Source organism: Epargyreus clarus, unplaced genomic scaffold, assembly GCF_041222505.1.
Source record: "Epargyreus clarus isolate Ecla_fem2 unplaced genomic scaffold, WU_Ecla_fem_2.2 ptg000036l, whole genome shotgun sequence".
Taxonomy (NCBI): Eukaryota; Metazoa; Arthropoda; class Insecta; order Lepidoptera; family Hesperiidae; genus Epargyreus; species Epargyreus clarus.
Genome location: NW_027332241.1, coordinates 1,315,375 through 1,339,694, shown reverse-complemented (window position 1 = coordinate 1,339,694; position 24,320 = coordinate 1,315,375). Strand labels below are relative to the sequence as shown.

At 37.2% G+C, this 24,320-nt stretch overlaps 1 protein-coding gene across 6 annotated transcripts in view; it reads left to right on the top strand.

The window, feature by feature from the left end:
- Positions 1–24,320, top strand: part of Fas3 (fasciclin 3) — a 197,371-nt gene that overhangs the window by 161,007 nt on the left and 12,044 nt on the right. For all 6 annotated transcript variants that reach the window (XM_073092509.1, XM_073092507.1, XM_073092508.1 and 3 more), the window contains 8 exons: positions 11,437–11,539; positions 12,994–13,075; positions 14,281–14,404; positions 14,842–14,964; positions 15,679–15,870; positions 16,446–16,636; positions 18,759–18,900; positions 22,911–23,024. In XM_073092509.1, coding sequence (XP_072948610.1) covers positions 11,437–11,539; positions 12,994–13,075; positions 14,281–14,404; positions 14,842–14,964; positions 15,679–15,870; positions 16,446–16,636; positions 18,759–18,900; positions 22,911–23,024 — 1,071 coding nt within the window. The remainder of the gene's footprint in view (positions 1–11,436; positions 11,540–12,993; positions 13,076–14,280; positions 14,405–14,841; positions 14,965–15,678; positions 15,871–16,445; positions 16,637–18,758; positions 18,901–22,910; positions 23,025–24,320) is intronic.

Below are 24,320 nucleotides of genomic sequence, written 5' to 3'. Positions count from 1 at the left end.
GCGCCAAACTTCTAGTCCGCTCTGAAGTTGTTGCAAGCAGGTGAGCAATTTGCTATGGCGACACGATACATTTCTATATTCAGAACGGACTAGTAGTTTTACGCGGACTATACCAATTCAAAAATCAAACTTTTTTTCTTATAGTGACTTAACTTTCGAAAATACGAAACCTTTACGAAAAATTTAACACACATCCATTTAATCAAAAACTAAGCCACTAACAAGTGAATTCGCTAATAAACTTCAAAGGGGATGAATTTAAATAATTCGTACACCACCCCTAATGTAATTGAGGGTTGGCGCGTAATAAAAACAAATTTTTCGGCCATTCGCAATGAGTTATTGCTTTATGATACAATATATAATGATGTGGCATCCCTAGGGATTTGGGGGATAGACTATGTTTAGGGAATGGGATACTCTAGTGGTTGAAACTCAGGCTCTCGATCGAGGGGTCCAATGTTCAAATACCAGGTATAACCTTCTGATTTTTCAAAATGCGTCATTATTATCGTCAACCCATTACTGGCCCACTGCTGGGCACGGGGCTCCTCTTAGACTGAGAAGGATTAGGCTATAGTCCACCGCGCTAGACAAGTGCGTATTGGTAGACTTCACAATTCACATATTCTTTGAAACTTTTTTTTAAGATTTCTCAGGTATGGAGGTTTCCTAACCATGTTTCCTTCAATTAATTTCTAATACGCACATAACTTTTAAAAATCAGAGGTGCGTACCTTGGATTTGAACCTCGGACCCCTGGATCAAGAGGCCGAGTTTCTTAACCACTAGGCTATCACTGCTGCTGTCAATTATATGCGGATTATTAATTAATTACCGCTTGTTTTAAAGTTAAGGTTTTTTTAGAATAAGAACTTAGAAATAGCATTATTATTATCCGAAAATCACAGTCGGTCAACAATTTGCTTATATCTTTTTAATACGCTTTTATTAGCTTGGGTTGTATCTATGTATACAGGGTGAATTTTTAAAACGGGCCTTCAGGGCCAAATCTGAAACTATAAGGATTAGCGAAAAATGCTGAAAGGAGTTACGAGGCCGATTTTGATAAAAACTAAAACTGCATCATTAGTTTTTAAAATATTTTTTTCCTTAGCCGGGAATCGAACGAGTACATTTTGAGAAAAAAATGCACCCTTTATTTTTCAAAATGAATGGTCCACTATCTGTTAGTGTTGCTTATAAGGATTAAAATCTGGAAAGTAATGATAAATAACAAAAATATATCTAGATCCATGTACTATTACATCTAGATAGAAGTTTTTAAAATCCTGTAATCCTGTAACGTCTAGACATTACAAGTTGACCTGAAAAATACACTCGGCGTCACAACTACCGTTTCGGAAAAGTATGAAACGCTATCCGCTGAAGCTTAGCCTAAAAGCCTTCCTGCGTACTTTGGATAAGCACTGTGTGGCCACGAAACCAGCGGGAAGGAATATGATGCGCGCTTATAAAATCTTAGTATAAAAATATTTGAATTGAATTATTTTTGTATGAATTGTGTGTGGCCAGGAAAACAACGAATTTAAATTTTAAATAATGAGCATTGAAAATTTCTCGCAGCCCAGCAGTGAGACAATAATGGCTGACGAATACGTATTTTAGTGTTGGAATGACGAATACGTATGTTAGTGTGAAGCCAGGACCAATGGCTTCCCTTTTTTTCATTGAAATGAAATGAAATATATTTATTTTGTCTAAGCCTACGGGCTACGATGGCACTTACAAATTGTCAGATACAATATATTTTTTAAACTACTATTGGATTGAAATCGTGACATACCTAGACACATTTCAAGTGGTTTTTTCTTAGCTAAATCCACATTTCAGAGATTTCATCGGCTATGTACTTCCTGACAGAGGACGCAACTGCATCATTTGTACTTCCCTGCCGGATAATGGATTGATCACACATTTGAAAATTACTTAATATTATTTTTGTAGTTTCAAGTAAAATTAAGGAAAAAATAATGTGCAATTTTTATTTGACTTTGTGTTTGAAATCAAAATAAAGAAAAGTTTGTAAAAAAAAAGTGTATAAAAAAATCTATCTGTACTTTTCAAACATACAGGATGTGCCTGAACTATATTTGAAAGGACTTGTGAATATGAAGAGTTTAACACTTGTAAAACTTATAAAACCTACGTTAAGTTAAATATTTTAAAGTTAAATGACCTAAAAATATACTTTACGTTAAAGTTACCGGTTCGCTTTAGTGGTTCATGACACGCTACCCGCTAAGGCTTCCTTAAAAGCCTTCCTGGGTACTTTGAATAAGCACGGCGTGGCCAGGAAATCAGCGGATATAATTATATTGTTTAGTTTTTTTTTCCACCATTTTTGTTTAGTTTATAAATTTATTTTCGATGTAGGTATCACTGGTGAAACTCCAATTTTGACTTTCCTCCTTTTAATATTAACACTTTATTTTTATATTATTTTATATTACAAAAACCTATATAGGTTATTTGGTCAAACACTTCTGAGTTCCCATACACTTTAAATTTGAAATTTGTATATGTATAACAGCAAAAAGATGCTTACTTCTCAGTAAATATTACAGACTTAAATGACTAAAGCTAAATCTTTGAAATTTGTAAAAAAAAGCGTTGCAGTTTATGACGTAGGCACACACTAAGAAATTATTTTTTGATGTTCCATCCCCTAAGAAGGTAAAATATGGGTTAATATGTGTGTATTATTTAATTTACGTGTAAGACGTCGTAGGCAATAAGTACAGAATAGGGTCTTTGACAGGTTTTGAGAAAGTGTTTTATTATTTACATATGTGTATCAGAAACAGCTTTCATTGTTCTTTTTTTCGAAATGAGGGATATGTATTGTCACAAAATATATTCTATTACGTTAAACGGAACGTCGCGCGAAAACAGATGCTCATATGACATGCCTCGTATTATATATTCGAATTATAAATAAAGGTTAAGACGCCATCGGAATCTAGAGTTCGAGATCGCTAATTTCGTGGCCCAAAATCACACCAAGCGTTAAAGATAAACTTCTCATCGAAAATCGATAGGTAATATCCTCTTTAAAATTGTTTCAAGTTGAAATTCTGAAGTTGAACGTGAACTTCAGTGGCTTCACAAACTTCGCTAATATCTCGCGTACATCCTTTGTCGGTTACTACAAAGATTTTAACTTGTTTTGTTAATGCTTATTTTTATTTTACTCACAACGGACCGGAGACGGTATATGCGTTTTTTTTTGTTATATAGGAGTAGCAGACGAGCATGCAGTGCACCTGATGGTAAGTGGCTATTGCCGTATGGACATCTGTAATCAACTCCAGATACGATTAGATCCTACGTGAGGTCGGCCAAAAATGCGCCGCTACCCTTGAGGACAAAGCTGGAACGCCTCGCAAAAGTAGCCCCTACCACACCCTTCAAACCAGAACACAGCAGCGCTTAACACTGCTGTTAAAACAGAAATATGTGTGGCGGTGCCGCCGGAGTCGAACTACACGGGGTTCTACCACCTTCATAATGTGAATATAACATATAAGTGAATATATGTGATATATAACATCGTATATAGGTATATAATAATATAGATAAAGGACTGTACGTAAAACCCCACATAAGATCTCATCAGAGGACATACATCCTAATAGGCGACACAATTCCGAACGGACAGAGATTGAGTGGAGACGACTTAGCACTAAAATCTTATTATTTTTTTATTTACAAAGTTGTCAAGCGTAGTGGTTTTTTACCCAACTGCGGAGGGTAATGTTTTTTGGTATGTATGTATGTCTAATTTTGTGGCTCTCGATACAGCAAAAATGGCTTGACGGATTAACATATGACGTGTCGTTGGATTCGTCTAAATTATGGGAGTGACTTAGGTATTGCTTAACTTTTTCCATTAATTATTTTTAAGTAGTTTTTTTTATAATAATTACAACTTTATTTGACATTATAAAGGTTAGCCATATTTTATTTTGTTTCATTTAATATATTTCAGCGCGGTGATTTATTTATCACTTTTATATTAGATATTAATTGAAACTTTTTCTTTTTTTATTTGGATTGAAAATCTTTTGGACTTATTAATGTAGTCAAAAAATATAAAAATTAAATTAAAAAATAGTGTTTCCAAAAAGAAATTTATATATTATTATTTTTTACTTGGACGTATAAACTTTTGTATTTTTATCTAGTCAAAGAATGAGACGTAAAAGTACATACGCTCGAAAAACATTACCCTCTGACAAACATTACCTTCCGTGGTCTGGTATAATAAACTGAAGGTAGTAGAACCCTTTGTGTTTCGACTCCGGCGGCACCATCGCCACACCTATTTCTGTTATAACAGCAGGGTTAAGCGCTGCTGTGTTCTGGTTTGAAGTGTGGTAAGGGAGACATACTTTTCCGAGGCATTCCAGCTTAGTCCTCAGGGCTGCGACGCATCTGTGGCCGACGTCAGGTAGGAATATCTAATCCTATCTGGGTTTGATTACAGATGTCCATACGGCAATAGCCATTTACAATCAGGTGGACTGCATGCTCGTCTGCTACTCTTATATTATGAAAAAAAAACAACTCCATGAAAGCTGCAAGATAAATATTTTATCAGAAGCGGTCGGGAAATGCCAATCATAATTTATTTCTTGATAACCAACGGAAAAGCGTCGTGAAAAAGGTTTTCCTTAATTGACATATTTCATACACAGTTTAATGGAAAAGTTACTTCCTTACTTAGTTGTTTAGTTAGTTGGTTTGTTAGTTGTTTATTTTGGCGGTATAGTCCGCGTGAAACTGCTAGTCCGCTCTGAATATAGAAATGAATCGCGTCGCCATAGCAAATTGTAAGACTACACCTGCTCGCAACGACTTCAGAACGGACTACCAGTTTGGCGCGGACTATATTTATTATTATAGCAGTCATTGAAGTAAATGCTTTGTGTCTTGTGAAAGTTTATTTCGTACTATCTATTACCATTCAATAGATAAAGCGAAAATCGTCGAAAAATAGCGCTATCTTGTATGACGACCTTCGTTTATTTTTAACCTTTTATTATTTTTAGTATTTGTTGTTATAGCGGCTAATATTAAACATACTCTGTAAAAAAGTCAAGAGTCTATCTATTACTATTATATTATAAAAAATAACTATAGATTTACTCCATACAGCTCCACAGCCGTCTCTGTCCCGAACAGTCAACATGGGTTGATTGTGTGAAGTCATACGGAGTCGTTTTTTCATCAATTGCCGGCCTTTATTACTTCTATTAGACGAAACTATTATTATGTATATAAATAAGAAGTCTGTCTGTCTGTTTATATATTTTTATCTGCACGATAATCTTCTATACTTATAAAAATATTGTCTGATTCATGGTTTTAGACTAATATTATCGCGAAATTTAGATATTTTAATGTCATTTAATACTCAGCATACGTGGTTTATTGTTTTTTAAATAGAACCTAAAAAAAAATTATAGTTTAAAAACAAAAACCACGCTAAAATCGTACAAGGAAAATCGTTAAGACTGATCCTTAACGATCCTTATGAGGTGAATGGGATAAAATTATTAAAAACGTGTATTGTCATCGGTTCTTGATAATTGTTCAAACTTTTAAATTAATCAGACTGTTCAAAGTGGGTAAAAATCGAATTCAAAGATTCCGTTACATACATACGAGGGTACGTTTTTAAGTTCGCGGAATGAGGGACAAGGAGCGAAAATAAAATGTCAAAATTGTTTTTCTTTTTCTACATATTCTCCTGCAAGACGAATGCATTTTTCAGATCTTTGTATCAACTTATTTAAACCCTCATAAAAAAATGTTTTGTCCTTGTCGGAAAAATACGAGGAAATTGCGTCCTTTACTTCTTCGTCTGTAGAAAATTTCTTTCCACGAAGCTCTTTTTTCATTTTTGGAAAGAGATAATAATCGCTGGGAGCCAGGTCTGGACTATAGGGTGGGTGATTTAAAATATCAAAGCCCACCTTATGCAGGGCAGCCAGTGCAATACGGCTCTTGTGTACGGGCGCATTGTCGTGCAACAGCAGGACACCTCTGGATAATTTTCCTCGTCTTTTTTCTTTGATGGCTTCTTTTAACCGCTCCAAGATTGTTGCGTAATATTCTCCGGTTATAGAGACACCTTTATCTTTGTAATCTATTAACAAAATTCCTTCTGCATCCCAAAAGACTGTCGCCATGAGTTTGCCGTCCGATTGTGACACCTTAAATTTTTTAGGAGGTGCTGTACCCTTTTTATGCCACTGCATGGAGTCTTGTTTAGACTCAGGTTCATAATGGTGAACCCAAGTTTCATCTCCAGTAACAATTCGATTCAGTACAATATCCTTATCTTCTCCACAGAGGTTCAAAAACGCACGGGAACATTCAACGCGCTGTTGTTTCTGAGGCGGCGTGAGCATTCTCGGCACCCACCGCGCGCTGACCTTAGTCATGCCAAGATGGTCATGCAGAATTTTAAAAATGGTTGTATCCGATACTCCAACCATTTCTGCAAGCTGTTTCTTCTTTAGCCGAGCATCTTCCAGTACTAATTTTTCGACTTCCGCTATCGTTTCCGGAATGGTCACCTCAACAGACCGTCCTGGTCGTGGGTCGTCTTCAAGTGAATCCCTGCCTTGCTTAAAAAGGTTGTTCCACTTGTAAACCATCGTTTTTCCAGGGCAAGAGTCCCCGTAAACCGCTGACATCTCTTCCATTATGATTTGCACAGACTTTCCTTGCTTGGTAAGGAACTTTATAACGGCGCGATGCTCGATTTTCTCCATACTTCCAATTTTCTTCCGGATTGAGTTGTTTAATTGTCGATAGTTTTAAAACTAATGATGCAATTGTGATAAAACTTTATATTTATACTATTTATGAGTCACTTAACACGTACCGCCCTTAACGAGCCCGCTATCCCCCCTCCAACCCTGCCATTCCGCGGACTTAAAAACGCACCCTCGTACATACATACATCCCAAGCTAATAAAAGCGAGGTAAAAACGCGTATCGTGAGTATTTACATATTAAAATTGTCTGATTCATGATCGCAGAGCCTAAACTACTAATATAGAAACGTTACTTTTGAAAAATTAGTTCTTTTTAAGACGTAGGCACCCACTAAGGAAAGATATTTTCAAATTTCACATTTACAAATCGACCAATTTTTTAAATAAGTTTTAAGAAAATTAATTTATCATTGGTTTTCTGCTTAGAAATAATAAACACCTATCATCGTTTTCAGAAAATCAACCTAAAAAGTGCAATAGGGGTTTAAACTTTGTATCATACTATGATATAAAAGAGCCTGAGTTAAAATATATCCTATCCAACGACACCTCATATGTTAAACCGTCAAGCCATTTGAGCTGCAGCGTGACAAAGAATGACACATACATACATACATACAAACATACAAAACATTACACCACTCCACTTTCTGGGTAAAACCTATGTCCAACAGTGGGCTTCTAAATGAATCTACACAATGCAAACGAAATGACATCGAAATGTGCAATTCAAAGCCGGTATTATCCGGTTTGGCGGCGGTTATAACCGGTTCAAAGCGGTTTAATTTAGCAATGTATCGCTTCAACTGGCTTTGATCGTATGGGAGTTGGAATTTAGCAATGCATATGTTTAGTGCCTGAAGATAACGTTGGTCCTGGGTTCGGATCAGGCACCTTTTTTTATATCAGGAGTAGCAGACGAGCATGCAATCCACCTGATGGTAAGTGGCTACTGCTGCCCATGGACATCTGTAATCATCCCCAGATAGGATTAGATATTCCTACCTGAGGTCGGCCACAGATGCGACGTTACCCCTGAGGACTAAGCTGGAACGCCTCGGTAAAGTCTCTTTCCCTTACTACACCCTTCAAAACGGAACACAGCAGCGCCTAACACTGCTGTTATTAGGTAGAAATAAATACCCTATTTGAATTTTCATAGTAATGGGATAGATAAGTATAGATATCTCACCGCCTTGTTATTGAAGGAAGCCATTGAATGGCTTAAACGGCTGACATGGTGTTACATGGAACAATGCCGACATGCGCAGTTAAGTGGTGCAAAACACGAAATCGAAAAAAGTGCGGGCGAAATATCGTTTCATTCGTAAATTATCTAAAAACTACATTGTTTTAATATTTTTCAAACACGAAAATAGATGACAGTGACAATTTAAATTGTCAAAACTGGTTACATTTATTTGTTAGGAGTGAGTAATCTTTATTAATCTATGAGTAATGGATGACTTACGTAGTGTCGCGCAAGAGGTTCCAAGTTCGACCTCGATCAGATGGACATCTGAATGAAGAATTCTAGATATCTGTTTTGTGTTTGTGTATCGTTTTCGTGGGCTGTGATTATGTGTGTAGCAGATTTTGTCTTATATATAAAATTCTCGTGTCACAATGTTAGTTACCGTACTCCTCCGTAACGGCTTTACCGATTTTCACCAAATTTTATATGCATATTCAGTAGGTCTGAAAATCGGCTACTATCTAATTTTCATACCCCTAAGTGATAAGGGTTTTTCACCCATAACATTTTTTTATTTATATGGCAACACAACGTTTGCCGGGTCAGCTAGTCTTTATATATGCATGAACAAAATAAAATGTCTATTCTTTAAAATACTCTGAAAGACAGTTATAAAACAAGTGTACAATTAGGGTCTCTCCACACTTGACGTGAAATCCTCTTAAGCCGGCATTATATATATATATATATATATATATATATACTTACTTACTTACTTACTTACTCCGGTGGCTCGCTGACCCGAAGTGAGTCTTGGCCTCCGATACGAGAAGTCGCCATTTCTCCCGATCCTGTGCAATTTCTTGCCAGTTGTGTTGTTCTAGCTCCCTGAGGTCCCTGACTGCTTCATCTTTCCAGCGGTATTTAGGCCGTCCAACTGGTCTTCGCCCGTCAGGAACACCTAGGTATGCGCGCTTCGGGGCTCGATCTTCTCCCATTCTCTCTATGTGTCCGAGCCATCGGAGCCTACTTGATTTCGTTTCTCCTATGACGTTAGGCTCGGAGACCAGATGTTTTATCTCGCGATTCTTACGTTTTCTCCAACGGCCATCCTCTCCTCTTGTTGGGCCAAGAATAACTCTGAGTATCTTCCTCTCTGCTCTTAGGAGCTTATTCTCTTCTTTCTGCGTAAGTGTCCAAGTTTCGCAGCCATATGTCAAGACCGGACGAATAACCGTTTTATAGATTTGGATCTTGGTTTTCCTGCTGAGAAGCTTGGACGCCAAGACTTTATGGAGTGCAGCACTACACTTAAGGGCATTTTGTATCCTTGAATCAATTTCTTCCCTTGAGTGTGTGTCTGTGATGGTGCATCCAAGGTATTTAAATTTGCTTGCTCCTTTGTAAGTCCACTTACAAAGGAGCATATATATATATATATATATATATATATATAATGGAATTTGACGCTTATAAGCGACACTATCAGATAGTGGAATAATATAGAGGGTGTATTTTTTTTTTAAAATGAACTCGTTCGATTCCCGGCTAGGGAAAAAGATATTTTAAAAAAGTAATGATGCAGTTTTAGTTTTTATTAAAATCGGCCTCGTAACTCCTTTCAGCATTTTTCGCTAATCCTTATAGTTTCGGATTTGGCCCTGAAGGCCCGTTTTAAAAATTCACCCTGTATATATACGGGTTTGAAAGATAGATAGAATATTTGAAACTGCGATCGTAGCGAAGTCTGTCGAATCGAATGTGAAACATTCCAAAATCAATATTTGTTTCTAAACAGAGACATTTTGAAAATTAAATTGTAGCTGTATTTTATGTTAGTAAGAAGTATGCAGTCCATTTGACTCAATATATATTTTTTAGCTCTTTGAATATCATACGAGTTTCTTTCGCCGCTTCTTCTCCATAACGAAACACCTTGTGAAGTGGTGGTAGTTGTATTGACATTCAAAAAGTGTTTTGTAAAGAACCTATTTTGATTTGATTTGATAGGCAGCGGGGAGCATGCAGTCCACCTGATGGTAAGTGGCTACTGCCGCCCATGGACATCTCTAATCAATCCCAATCTGTGATCCCAAATAAGATAATTTCTATTGGAGGTTTTTTATAATATAGGAGTGCAGACAAGCATGCAGTCCACCTGATGGTAAGTGGCTACCGTCGTCCATGGACATCTGTAATCAAACCCAATAAGTCCTATCTGAGGTCGGTCACAGATGCGCCGCTACCCCTGAGGACTAAGCTGGTATGCCTCCCTTACCAACAAACATGCAGTCCACACGGTGGTAAGTGGCTACTGCCGCCCATAGACATCTGTATTCAAACCCAAATAAGTACTATCTGAGGTCGCCCTCACATGCGCTGCTACCCCTGAGGATTAAGCTGGTATGCCTCGGAGTATGTCCTTACCACACCCTTCAAACCAGAACCCAGCAGCGCTTAAAACTGCTGTTATAACAGAAATAGGTGTAGCGGTGGTGCCGCCGGAGTCGAAACACTGTGACTTCTACCACCTCTTTATTCTGAGAGTAGACTCGTCCCCAACAGGGCAAATAAAAATTTACAGACCACAAATTTCAGGCGTATTGTAAGAAACTACAGTACTACAGTACTTTTGATAAAACGGTACTTCAAAAGAACTCTGAAATAAAGAAGCATGTTCACAGACCGAGAAACTTGAAGAAGTTGTGGTACATCGCCTCGGGGAGTTTCAAGTTCGTTATGCTACAATGGAGCGTCTGAACATATCTTTAGTTATTCAGAAAATAAAAGAATGCATAGTATTTCGTGTAGTGAAAAATTGTTACATAATACACGATAGGAGTAACATTTTTGTTAATATAAAGTAGTGATAGCCTAGTGAAGAAACTCGGCCTCTTGATCGAGGGGTCCGAGGTTCAAATCCCAGGCACGCACCTCTGACTTTTCAAAGTTATGTGCGTATTAGAAATTAATTATCACTTGCTTAAGCGGTGAAGGAAAACGTGAGGAAACCTGCATACCTGAGATATTTAAAAAAAATGTCAAATGTATGTGAAGTCTACCAATACGCACTTGGCCAGCGCGGTGGACTATGGCCTAATCCTTCTCATTATGAGATGAGACCCGTTCCCAGAAATGGGACGATAATGGGTTGTTGATGATGAAGATACTTTCTATGCATTATTTAAAAATATATTAGCATTATGCACTTCTCTATATCATCTGCAACTGTGGCAAATTTCATACTCGTCCGTCCGCGTAATTTTCGTAAAAAGGAGTACAAAGTTTTTGCTTCATGTATTAATATATAGAAGAAGATAATTCATTATTTTTATAATTAAATTTTACTTACTTCTTGTCAAATTTGGTTTACTTAGTATATAGAAATGAATTGTATTCGGTGAAATAAATAATGTTTTTTTTTTTCAGGTCATGCCCAAAGCGTTGAGATTACCCCCCGGGAAGCGGTGCGTCGTGTTGGTGACGAGCTGACGGTGATGTGCAAGGTGGCCTACCCCATCGACTCCTGTCGGTAAGAACCATTATATATTCGTTTCCAGCTGACCCCATAGATTAGTAAAGATTACTCACTCCTAACAAGAAAATGAGAATACCCAGTTTTGAGAATTGAAATAGTTGCGTAAAAAAATTTTGCCACGTCTCCGTGCTAAAATGTCCCTAAAATATTTGAAATTATTATTATAAATTATTTAATTATCATGAAAATTACGCAGTATTAATTATATATTCGTAAATTTTCTCTAAAAATGGTTTTATTTGTCAAGAATTAAAAAAAAGAACTTACTTTAATAAGCTGTTTGTGGCTTCATTCAATTTCAAGGCGGCGAAGTATCTTTACTAATCTATGGCTGATCCGGCAAACTTTGTACCGCGTCAGAATCTATTTATGAAATATATTTCATATCTACTTACCTTTTAAACCTTCCCTGGACTTCCACAAATTGTTCTAAACTAAAATTAGCCGAATCGGTCCAGCTGTTCTCGAGTTTTAGCGAGATTAAGTAAACTATCTTGGTAAGCTGGTGGTAAGTCACTGACGTACGGACATCTGTGACCTACTCCACATAGAACAGGTTCTGCCTGAATCCCATCACATGTGTTGCCACTGCTGATGACTAAGATTGCCTAAAGTCAGTCGCCATTTACACCTTACCCCCATAACAGCTTTATGCTACGAGTAGATTTTTTAAATAATATAGTAGTAGCAGACGAGCGTGCAGTCCGCCTGATGGTAAGCTACTGCTGCCCATGGATATCTGTTATCTACCTCGCATAAGATTAGAGTCCTATCTTAGGTCGGGCACAAATACGCCGCTACCCCTGAGGACAAAGCTGGAACGCCTCGGAAAGTATGTCTCCCTTACAACCAGAACACAGCAGCGCTTTAAACTGCTGTTATTCAGAAATAGGTGTGGCGGTGATGCGGGCGGATTCGTACTCCTATTCATACTTTTATTCATACTCCTATTGGACGTTGATATCAATATACACTTTAATATAAGATTTAGAAGATAATTTTAAAATTCTAATAAGAGCAAATTAAAGAGTTTGATAATATTACATTTGGCCATAGATTAATAAAGATACTTTGCCGCCTTGAAATTGAATGAAGCCGCAAATGGCTTATTATAGTAAGTTCTTTTTTTGAATTCTTGACAAATAAAACCATTTTTAGAGAAAATTTACGAATATATAATTAATACTGCGTAATTTTCATGATAATTAAATAATTTATAATAATAATTTCAAATATTTTAGGGACATTTTAGCACGGAGACGTGGCAAAATTTTTTTACGCAACTATTTCAATTCTCAAAACTGGGTACATTGTCTTGTTAGGAGTGAGTAATCTTTAGTAATCTATGCATTTGGCATTAAAATATCAAAAATATTTTCTTTGCACTTTAAGTTTGTCTTCTATACCACCTTATGTTTTGATGTAAATTTGTGGTTTTCTCTTTCCAGGATGACAGTGGGCACTACTCCATACCGGCTTATCCCCAGCAACCAGGAAGGTGACGTCATTTACGCTGGTCAAGGACTACAGGTAAGAAAGTTCTTTCTCATAATCTACTAGCTTTTACCCGCGGCTTCGCTCGTAGTCTCAGGTTATGTTTTCCTCGGGAACGGTACTTTTTCGGGATATAAGGTATTCTATGTTCTTTTCTGGACCCCTGACAACGTGTGTACAAAATTTCATGACAATCAGTTATGTAGTTAAGGCGTGAAAGTGTAACAAACAAACATTCGCATTTATAATATTAGTTAAGTTTAGGATACTTCTTCATATGGTCTAAGATCCTAAGGACCATCTTCATTAATCGGTTTGGATAAAACCTATCCTAAGTAATATTTTTTTTAATATAATCCTCATTATAAATGTGAATGTGTGTTTGTTTGCTTATTTATTTGTTTGTTAAAATTTTGCGCCTTATTTTCTCAACCGATTGTGATGAAATTTTGAACACACGTTGTCAGGGGATCTGAAAAGGTCATAGGATACCTAGATGACGACCTGCGTGGCTGAGCGGTCACCATACCAGTATGACGCGCAGTGGATCCCGGGTTTGATCCCCGGCCAGACAGATTTCTAAATGATGAATTTAGGTTTCTGTTTCTGGGTTTGGGTGTTTGTGTATTTGTCTCTGTGTGTGTCCATAGCACCCATGATACAGGGAATCCTAATGTGGGTTGTGAGTGTAGATTCCTCCCAGTACTTCTGAAGACTATAACCTCTGGAAGTATGTCACCCTTATCATACACTACAAACCAGAACATAGCAGCGCTACACTGCTGTTATTAGGTTGAAATAAGTGGCAGTGGTGCCGCCGGAGTCGAACCACAGAGGGTTTTATTACCTTCGTACACCATACTGGTTTTGTAATCTTACCTGTTGAAGGTGGTAGAACCCTTCATGGTTCGACTCCGACGGCACCACTACGACACTTATTTCTGCCTCATTACAGCAGTGTTGAGCGCTGCTGTGTTTTGGTTTGAAAGGTGTGGAAAGGGAGACATGCGTTCCAACTTAGTCGTCAGGGGTAGCGGCGCATCTGTAACCGACCTCAGGTAGGAATATCTTATCCTATCTGGGGTTGATTACAGATGTCCGTACGGCAGTACTCAGTAGCCACTTACCATCAAGTGGACTGCATGCTCGTCCGCCACTCCTATATATAAAAAAGCTTATGTTTGTTAAGAAGATTGCCTGTCTGATACGATTTATTACAAAGATTGCTTCTTCCATTTCAGTTTGGAGAATGCGGTGTTCACATCAAGCATATTAAGGAGGAGTGGAACGGGAACATATCCTGCGTCCTGCCGCCACAGTCTGGCAGCATTGAGGTCACTGGCACCATGAGGCTTATGGTGGCAAGTAAGTATCCATCCGATTCTCTCCTACCCTACCTTCATTTAGTTATTACTGACTAAGTATTCTAACAGTTATCCATGATAGTCAGGGTCGGATTTAAGGGAGGGCGACCGGGGCGGCAGCCCGGAGGCCTCCACAAAAGACGGGCTCCCACAATAGAGACGTCGGATTTTTTTTTAATTCCGACTAGTAAACACTAGTAAAAACATATATATATCTTTGATATTTTTTTCGCTGTTTTACCTTTATCTACAGTACTTTGTACAAACATGAATACTAGAAGAATCTACCTGCGTTTCACAATAAAATATTTATTGAAAAACAACTAATATCCGGAACTTTGCTAAATCAATTTCCTAATCTTAACCATACCAATTTCCCAATCTTTGCCACACCAATTTCCCAATCTTTGCCAAACTAATGCACAAATCTTTCCACAGGAGCACCTGAAAATCCCCAGCTGATCACACCCCCGCAGGCCACATTCAAGGAAGGAGACGTGTTGATGGCGCAGTGTGTTGTCCCCAACGGCAGACCGGCTGCAAAGATCACCTGGTTCTTGGGTAAGTTCTTTCAATATGGGTCTATAAATCCTTACCTAGTGCTTTGTTCTTTGCTAGAATCAACATGCGAAAGGAATTTTCCTCGTCCTGAAAAGGAAGGAGATATTAAAGCCTTTTTGTTTCGTGGGAAAACCCTTTATGGGTGGGTTCCTCTCGGCTGCGAGGGCAGGAGAGAGGGATATGCTGGACTCTTACCGGCTAAAAGGCCACGGTGTTCTTCTGGACGCCCTTTGTCGGGACCATGGGTACGCTAATAGCACTCGTCCGCGGTCCTAAAGAGATATTTGAGCCTAATCTAATGCAAAATTTATATACTCGCATGTAAGCAGAGTAAGAGAAGTTTGAGCAAGTATGTGAATGCTGAGCACGAGTACAGACATTCTTTGATTCGCGTTGAAAACCAAGTATAAGTAGTTAATTGCATCAGGCGTTACTTTGCGGAAATCCATGCTATTAAGTTAAGATTAAAACTACTTCGCAACAATCCGCTACAAGTATGAATGATGGTATATATTTTAAACCATGCAGTATGTACCACCCTCCCTCCCTCAAAGGATGCGTGCAGATGCAAAAAATATGCAAGTATAAGTATATAAGTAAATAAAGGCATAGAAAAGTTACAACTAAAAAGGGAACTATGTACCATGTTATAACTATAAAAAACTTAATAAATTTCTCTACCTTTAAAACAACAAAGTACTTATTTCTCCCCAGATGAAGAACAACTCCTGGCAGGCACGCACCAGCCCATCATCTCCTCGGAGCCAGGGTCTGAGCTGCAGACCATCAGCCAGAACCTCTCCCGAAGTCTCCAAGCTGATGACGGTGGTAGACGCCTGGTCTGCAGGTCCCAGCATGAAGCCCTGGACTCTCCTAAAGATGCTGCAAGGCAGCTAATTGTACACTGTGAGTATTCTTTATGATGATGACGAGAAATGGTACTGAGATTCTTTTTATAATATAGGAGTAGCAGACGAGCATGCAGTCCACCGGATGGCAAGTGGCTACTGCCACCCATGGATATCTGTAATTAACCCCAGATAAGATTAGATTCCTACCTGAGGTCGGCCATATACGCCTGAGGATTTTTTAGGTCAATTACGGTTTAATTTTTTTTTAGATAAACATGCAGTTTGTTTATTTTGTCTATTTGGAATAATACTGTGTTGCAATTTTCCTGAATAATGTATTTTCTTTCTTTCCTTCTTTCCTTCCTTCCTTTCTTCCTTCTTTCCTTCTTTCTATTGACAACCCGCGTGGTGAAGCGGTAACCATACCGGCCTCACGCGCAAAGGGTCCCAAGTTCGATCCCCGACCAGACAAAACTTAATGATGAATTTAGGTTTTTGTTTCTGAGTCGGGGTGTTTGTGTATTTGTCTCTGTGTATGTCCATAGCACCCCCGATACAGGGAATCCTAGTGTGGGGTTGTGAGTGTAGAAAGCGTTTTTTTTTTTTATAACTTATGTTTCTTTTACTTAGATCCACCAAAACGCATCGAACAAGGCCCTATAACGATCTTCGGGCTGAAGCTGGGTGCTGAGGGCCGCCTGAACGTGACGGTGAGGTCCAGTCCTCCGCCGGACGCGCAGTGGGCCGTCGGGGACCTTCGGCTGAACCCCGGACAGACGGACGAGCAAGCGGGTGCTGTGGCTCTAGAGCCCTTGCATCTGGTGAGTATATTACTCTACCTTATGATCCGGTCAGATCCGGTTTGATCCGGTCTGTAACATACATACGAGGGCGCGTTTTTAAGTCCGCGGAATGGCGGGGTTGGAGGGATGATAGCGGGCTTGTTAAGGGCGGTACGTGTTAAGTGACTCATAAATAGTATAAATATAAAGTTTTATCACAATTGCATCATTAGTTTTAAAACTATCGACAATTAAACAACTCAATCCGGAAAAAAAATTAAAGTATGGAGAAAATCGAGCATCGCGCCGTTATAAAGTTCCTTACCAAGCAAGGAAAGTCTGTGCAAATCATAATGGAAAAGATGTCATCGGTTTACGGGGACTCTTGCCCTGGAAAAACGATGGTTTACAAGTGGAACAACCTTTTTAAGCTAGGCAGGGATTCACTTGAAGACGACCCACGACCCAGACGGTCTGTTGAGGTGACCACTCCGGAAACAATGGCGAAAGTCGAAAAATTAGTACTGGAAGATGCTCGGCTAAAGAAGGAACAGCTTGCAGAAATGGTTGGAGTATCGGATACAAGCATTTTTAAATTTCTGCATGACCATCTTGGCATGACTAAGGTCAGCGCGCGGTGGGTGCCGAGAATGCTCACACCGCCTCAAAAACAACAGCGCGTGGAATGTTCCCGTGCGTTTTTGGACCTCTGTGGAGAAGATAAAGATATTGTATTGAATCGAATTGTTACTTGAGATGAAACTTGGGTTCACCATTATGAACCTGAGTCTAAACAAGACTTCATGCAGTGGCATAAAAAGGGTACAGCACCTCCTAAAAGGTTTAAGGTGTCACAATCGGCCGGAAAATTCATGGCGACAGTCTTTTGGGATTCAGAAGGAATTTTGTTAATAGATTATAAAGATAAAGGTGTCTCTATAACCGGAGAATATTACGCAACTATCCTGGAGCGGTTAAAAGAAGCCATCAAAGAAAAAAGGCGGGGAAAATCAACCAGAGGTGTCCTGCTGTTGCACGACAATGCGCCCGTACACAAAAGCCGTATTGCACTGGCTGCCCTGCATAAGGTGAGCTTTGATATTTTAAATCACCCACCCTATAGGCCAGACCTGGCTCCCAGCGATTATTATCTCTTTCCAAAAATGAAAAAAGAGCTTCGTGGAAATAAATTTTCTACAGACGAAGAAGTTAAGGACGCAATTTTTCCGACAAGGACGAAACATTTTTTATGAGGGTTTAAATAAGTTAATACAAAGATCTTAAAAATGTATTCGTCTTGCAGGAGAATATGTAGAAAAAGAAAAATAATTTTGACATTTTATTTTCCCTCCTTGTCCCTCATTCCGCGAACTTAAAAACGCACCCTCGTATTTCCGGAGTGTTCCCGATATTCCCGGAGCGTTATGATCTGTAGATATGTTATGATATAAGCCCTTGCATCTGGTGAGTATGTATATCCGATCCGGTATCGTACTCCGGTATAAAAAGTGTGACATGGTTGTGTTACACTTACACAATCACCTACACATACTCAATGCGATCTCATCCGGTCCGGTTTCATTCGATCCGGTATCGGACGTCTACCACGACTGTGTTCCACTCACGTGTAGACACCTACATTATTACATGTGTAAAGCTTAGCGTAGCGCTGTTTGTCCACTGCACCGTCACCGAGCCGATATCGATAATTAATCACGGCGCCGAAGTAGCGTACACATACATTTACTATGGGATGTCAGTGCTCGGGTGACGGACGTTCGGTGGACAAGCTGCTATAGTAAATGTATGTACGCTACTTCGGCGCCGTCTTAATTATCGGCATCGGCTCGGTGTCGGTAGTTGGTGGACAAACAGCGTAACGGTGTTATTCGGTCCGGTCCGGTTTGGTGCCGGACAAGCAGTATGACACATTGTATAGTCCGCGTCAAACTTCTATTCCGCTCTGAATATAGAAACGAGTAACGGCAAATTGTAGATATCACATAGCGCAGTTCATATGCCCTTACGTTGCTACGGAGTATAGAGTAGTTGTGTTTCACCGCATTGGCTCTCTGACTGATGCGCGCATTAACCTGAGAGCGGACTTGAAGTTTGGCGCGGACTTTACTTGATCCACTAACTTACTATTCCTCTTTTCCAGGGCGGTGGTTACTACAACGTGACGCTGATACTGCGTCGCATCGCGAAGGAGGACGTGGACAAGACGTACTACCTGCGCGTTGCCAACGACCTCGGCAAGGAGGAGTTCGCGGTGCGCCTCAGCACTATGGACGAGCCCGCTGGTACGTCACACGTTCGCGTATTGTAGGACAGCTAACCTTTTGGTGGAGAATAAAGTAGAGGAGTAGGAAATGTTTCTAGTTGGTAGGGAATGAGTGGATTGGTAACAAATACGTTGCTGTTTGTGGGGAATAGGCTGCTAACCAGTGGGGTATGGATTGCTGATAGGTGGGGAATAGGTTAGTATTAGGAAGGGAATAGGCAACTAATATGTGGGAAATAGGTAGCTAATAGATGGGAAATAGGCAGCTGTTTTGCGGGGAATAGGTAGCTGATGGGTGGGAAACAGATTGTTGATAGGTGGGAAATAGATTGCTCATTGACGGAAAATAGGTTGCTTACTAGTGGGAAAAAGATTGCCGTGTCATTGGGAATATATTCCTAAGAAATAACCAACGTGGTACTGAAATGATGACTAGATAGAAACATAAATAAAGCTAGAAAGATATACCACAACGTAACGTTAATACTCCGTCGCATCGCGAAGGAGGACGTGGACAAGACGTACTATCTGCGCGTCGCCAACGACCTCGGCAAGGAGGAGTTCGCGGTGCGCCTCAGCACCATGGACGAGCCCGCTGGTACGTCACACGTTCCCGTACCCCACGTGTTCAAGACGGTTGCTAACTTATTGGTGCAGAAGAGTGTGGATCAATAGGGTAGAATAGGTTGGTAATTAGTGGGGTATGGATTGCTGATAGGTGGGAAATAGGCAGCTGGTAGGTGGGGAATAGGCAGCTAATAGGTGGGGAATAGGGTGCTAGTAATTGGAGAACAGGCAGCTATTAGGTGGGGAATAGGCTGATGATTGTTGGGGAAAAGCCTTTTGATTGGTGCAAAATGTATTGCCGGTGGATGTGGGATAGAGTATCATTAGCTAGGAATAGGCTAGAGGAAGAAATAGGTAATTTATAGTGGGGGATACATTGCTTATTGATAGGAAAAAGAGTGGGGAATGGGCTGCGAAGAAGTGACGTATGGGCTACAGAAAAGCCTGATAATAGGTGGGAAACAGACTGCCTAATCAGTAAAAGATACACTCCTCATAAGCAATTAATAGATTTGTTAGTAATATACTCTAATAGATGAGAATAAATGAATGAGAAATAGACTCTTAGAAGTGACGGATAGACATCTAAGCAATAACAAAAATCCCTAAAAAATAGCATTTAGACTAATAATGGAGTATAGTTAATAGACATAGACTAAAATGGACTGCTAAATAGTAGTAAAATACTCCAAATAAGTTATTGTTAATAGACATAGAGTCCAACGCAAGCAATAGATTACTAAAAGATTAGAAATTAATTGCTAATTAGTAGCAAAATAGACTATTGAGAAATAGCATCCTAATAGATAACAAATAGTTACTTTATAAGCAAAATTATATAATTTTAGTATGGTTTCAAGTATTAATAAATCATGTGTGATATTTTTACATGAATCCCATTGAAATCGGTTCAATCATGGGTGAATACAATCTGATAATCAACATTACCCTCCTGATAAAAACACTTCAAATTGATTTAAATACTTTTCTACTAACAGATGGCGTTGTATCTACCAAAATAAAATAGTATGATTATTTTTTAGAAAATTTAATTGGCTAATAATATTTTTGTATATTTTCAACAGCGCGTAAAGCGAAATCTTCGTTTTTGACAATAGATGTTTACGGTAAGAACTGTTCTTTACGAATGGTAGAATTGCAGAATGATTTGAAACTTCAAAATTTTGATCTGTATGTTGATGTGACGTTACCAATGTAATTTCTATTTTTGAATTTTAGTGCATTTCCCGTTAATTTGGTATGTGAATGCGTTTACGTTTTTGTCCGATAGATGGCGTGCTTTACTATGTAGTTATTGTATGGTTTTGAATTTGTATGGTTTCTTTAAAGTTGATTTTTAAAGAAGAGAATGTTTTTTTTAAATAATTGTATGTTTTTTTTTATTTAAGCGTATTTTGCTGTCGGTAGGCGACGTGTTACACATCAAATTATAGTATTTTTGTGATAATTTATCTGAACATTTTTTTAGAATGTAATGACAAAGTTATGACAGAGGAAAAAACATGCATACATGCAAACATTCAAACGTAAAATTTGTCCAACGTACAGATGTGCGTTTTGATTTCGAATCAAATATTATTAATTTATTTATTATTATCGATTTATGTCATTATCGATAGATGTCGCACGTAACTCGTATACAGGGTGAATCTCCATAAAGTGCACATATTGAAACAGGTAAAATTAAACCGCATTTTGTCGACAAAAAAAAAAAATAATAAAAAAATTTTTTTTTGGGTTTTACGACCTTTTGAAGTTTTTTTTTTTGGAATTGTGCACCTAAAGTAAGTAAATCGCTATAACTTTTGAACTAAAAGAGTTATCATGTTCAAACAAAAATTACAATGAATGCCAATTATAGGCCGTACTGATCCATGAAAAAAACAAAACAAAAAAGCTTATCTTCCCAGGAAAAAATAGTCAGATTAGTGTGAAAAAAGCAATTTTTTTAGGTTAAATTTCAGTAATCGTGAATTTCCTCAAAATAATCTAGGCTTTTTATTTTATTTTTATTATTTAATGTAATTCTACGTCGTATTAGCTTTCAAACACTAAAAAAAGCATGCCTCTAACTTAAGTATAAAGTTTCCTACGAGCGCTTAAACAAAGGCAGTTTTTAAGGGTGTTGGTAATAAATAAAATTTTTAATACAAACTAGTATTTTTTTTTTAATTATTAAAGATTTATTTTATTACAGTTTTATCACTTTAATATCGTCAAAAATAAGAAACTACCATGAATTTACCATTGAAACATATTTTTGATAGTTTTCTTTGTTTATATTTTGGACATCTAATTATGGGTCGGACTATACCAGTTTTATTAGGGCGCACGTGCATCGCGTCATGAGTATCTTTTTTGAAACGTTCCTAGCAAACTTTATACTTGAGTTAGAGGCGTGGTTTTTTTAGTGTTTGAAAGCTAATACGACGTAGAATTGCATTAAACAATAATAAAAAAATAAAATGCCTAGATTATTTTGAGGAAATTGATGATTACTGAAAATTTTACCTAAAAAAAGTGCTTTTTTGCACTAATCTGACATTTTTTTCCTGGGAAGATGATTTTTTTTTGTTTTTTTTTTTCATGGATCAGTACGGCCTATCATTGGCAATCATTGTTATTTTTGTTTGAACCTGATAACCCTCTTAGTTTAAAAGTTATAGCGATTTATTTACTTCAGGTGCACAATTCCCAAAAAAAAATTCAAAAGGTCGTAAAACCCAAAAAAATTTTTTTTTTATTTTTTTTATATTTTTTTTGTCGACAAAATGCGGTTTAATTTTACCTGTTTCAATATGTGCACTTTATGGAGATTCACCCTGTATAATATTCGTATTTTTGATAGAATTTTGGTTATTATTTTTTTGAAAAATTTATGAATAAAGTTGGTATTAAAGTTGCTTGGTTGTATTAAATTTGAAATATGTATTATTAAATTTTTCAAATTTCTAAATTTATTTATTTTGTTTTGGCATGGTATGTTATTTAATTATAGTTACATTTGTATGTTTATTCAGAGTAATGTGATCTACTGTGAGTGCATGTAATAGGAGTAATCTATAATAATTTATATTTATTACGGCCTTCTAATAATCTCGACAATATGTGACAACCGATTTCCGCCATTTTTTTATTGATTTTTTACAAAACAAAGATTCAAATTTGACAATATCTAAACAGCAATTGTTAATTGTCGATCTTTGGTAAGCAAAACATGGATAGATTGATTATTAATATTGTAATCAAACTCTTTATTTATAATTATAATTAATAAAAATCGATTTATTCTGTGCATCTTGTGTCTACAATAGTTAAAATTTGTTATATTTTTCTACATTATCTAGTAATTAAAGAATTTTCAGAAACGAATAATTAAAATTCTATCTATTTCTCAAGAATTCTAATCGTAAAATTACTAAAATTCCGTCTATTTCGCAGGAGTGGAGTTGGACACCGGCGCCATAGTGGGCATAGTTATCGCCGTGTTAGTGCTACTGATTGCAGTGTTCCTCATCGTGTTTGCCAAAGCCACCGACAGATGGTGCTTCGCTGGTGAGTTTTAGAAATTGGAATAATTTTGGAATCGCTTGGTCGTGAATTTTAGGATAAAGATATGTAGATGGGTTGAATGATATCGCTCGTATGAACGAATGGAGTTCGGTTTTGTTCGGTCTTTTACTAATTGTGGGAATGAAACTATTTTTGCGACTTTTTTTTGTAAGTTATCATTTTTTATTAGTTTAAAGTTAAAGTTTAATTTGAACTAATTTCAATTATTTTTAATGAAAAATTGCAAGCTTCCTGTCACACACCTGTAACCTGAAAACTGTATTAAAATCGTGTGTATTTATTTTTTATATTAAGATAAACATGAAATAGTGGTTTAAACATTATTGTAATATGAGAAAGTGTAATAAAATTTAATAGTTAAAATTCTGTTTTAGAATTATGTAAAATTTTAATAATTCAAGATCATCTTGTGTTTAAAAATTCACATTTCGTAACTGCATCTAAAATTATGAAATAATAATTAAATATTAAAAAACACGAATAATTTTAAAGTAGTTTCATTTCCAAAATAAAATATGCTCAAAAATGATATTTTATTTGACCAAGGCGTTTCCATGAATTTACTAGACTGAGTCGTGAATTGAATGAGTACGTGAATGGTTTACTTTTCATTCATTCACTACTAACTTGAATTGACGATACGGTTCTGAATAAAAGTGTTGAATCATTAAGCACGATTAAGTCGGACAATTGACTTATTTTCGGATTGTTTGCTTATATAGGTTTTAACTAACGTTTATTTCTACGTAAATTGCCGTATCGTCTTTAAGTATTTATAAAATATCGACAAATATATCTTCTTTAGTCATATAAATAAATAATGTGACTTATAAAATAATTATTTTATTTTTATTGAAGTTATACTTCGTGACGTTTAAGAAAACAGATCATTAAATTTTTAGCGTGACGCGAAACTGGGCGCCCATGTAACACATAATTTATATTTCGCCCATTCGTTTGCTAAGTCATAATTTGTTCGAATACATAAAAATATTTTATTAATTACGCCATAAAAGTATAATTGTTAGGTAAGTATATAAATACATATTTTTTATTGAAAATGATAATATTTTTGTCGATATGTTTATAAATAAATTGCATTTTGTTATTCAGACATGCTTATTACATTTTGCTTTTGACCCCTTTCGTAGGCATGCTATCCTGTTCCTTTATATAGTAAATGACAGAGACAGAATATTAATTATTAGTATTCCCGGCAGGCTCCCGGGCTGTTGGTCGATAGGTAATATTTGACTTATAAAAACACTTTTTGATGAG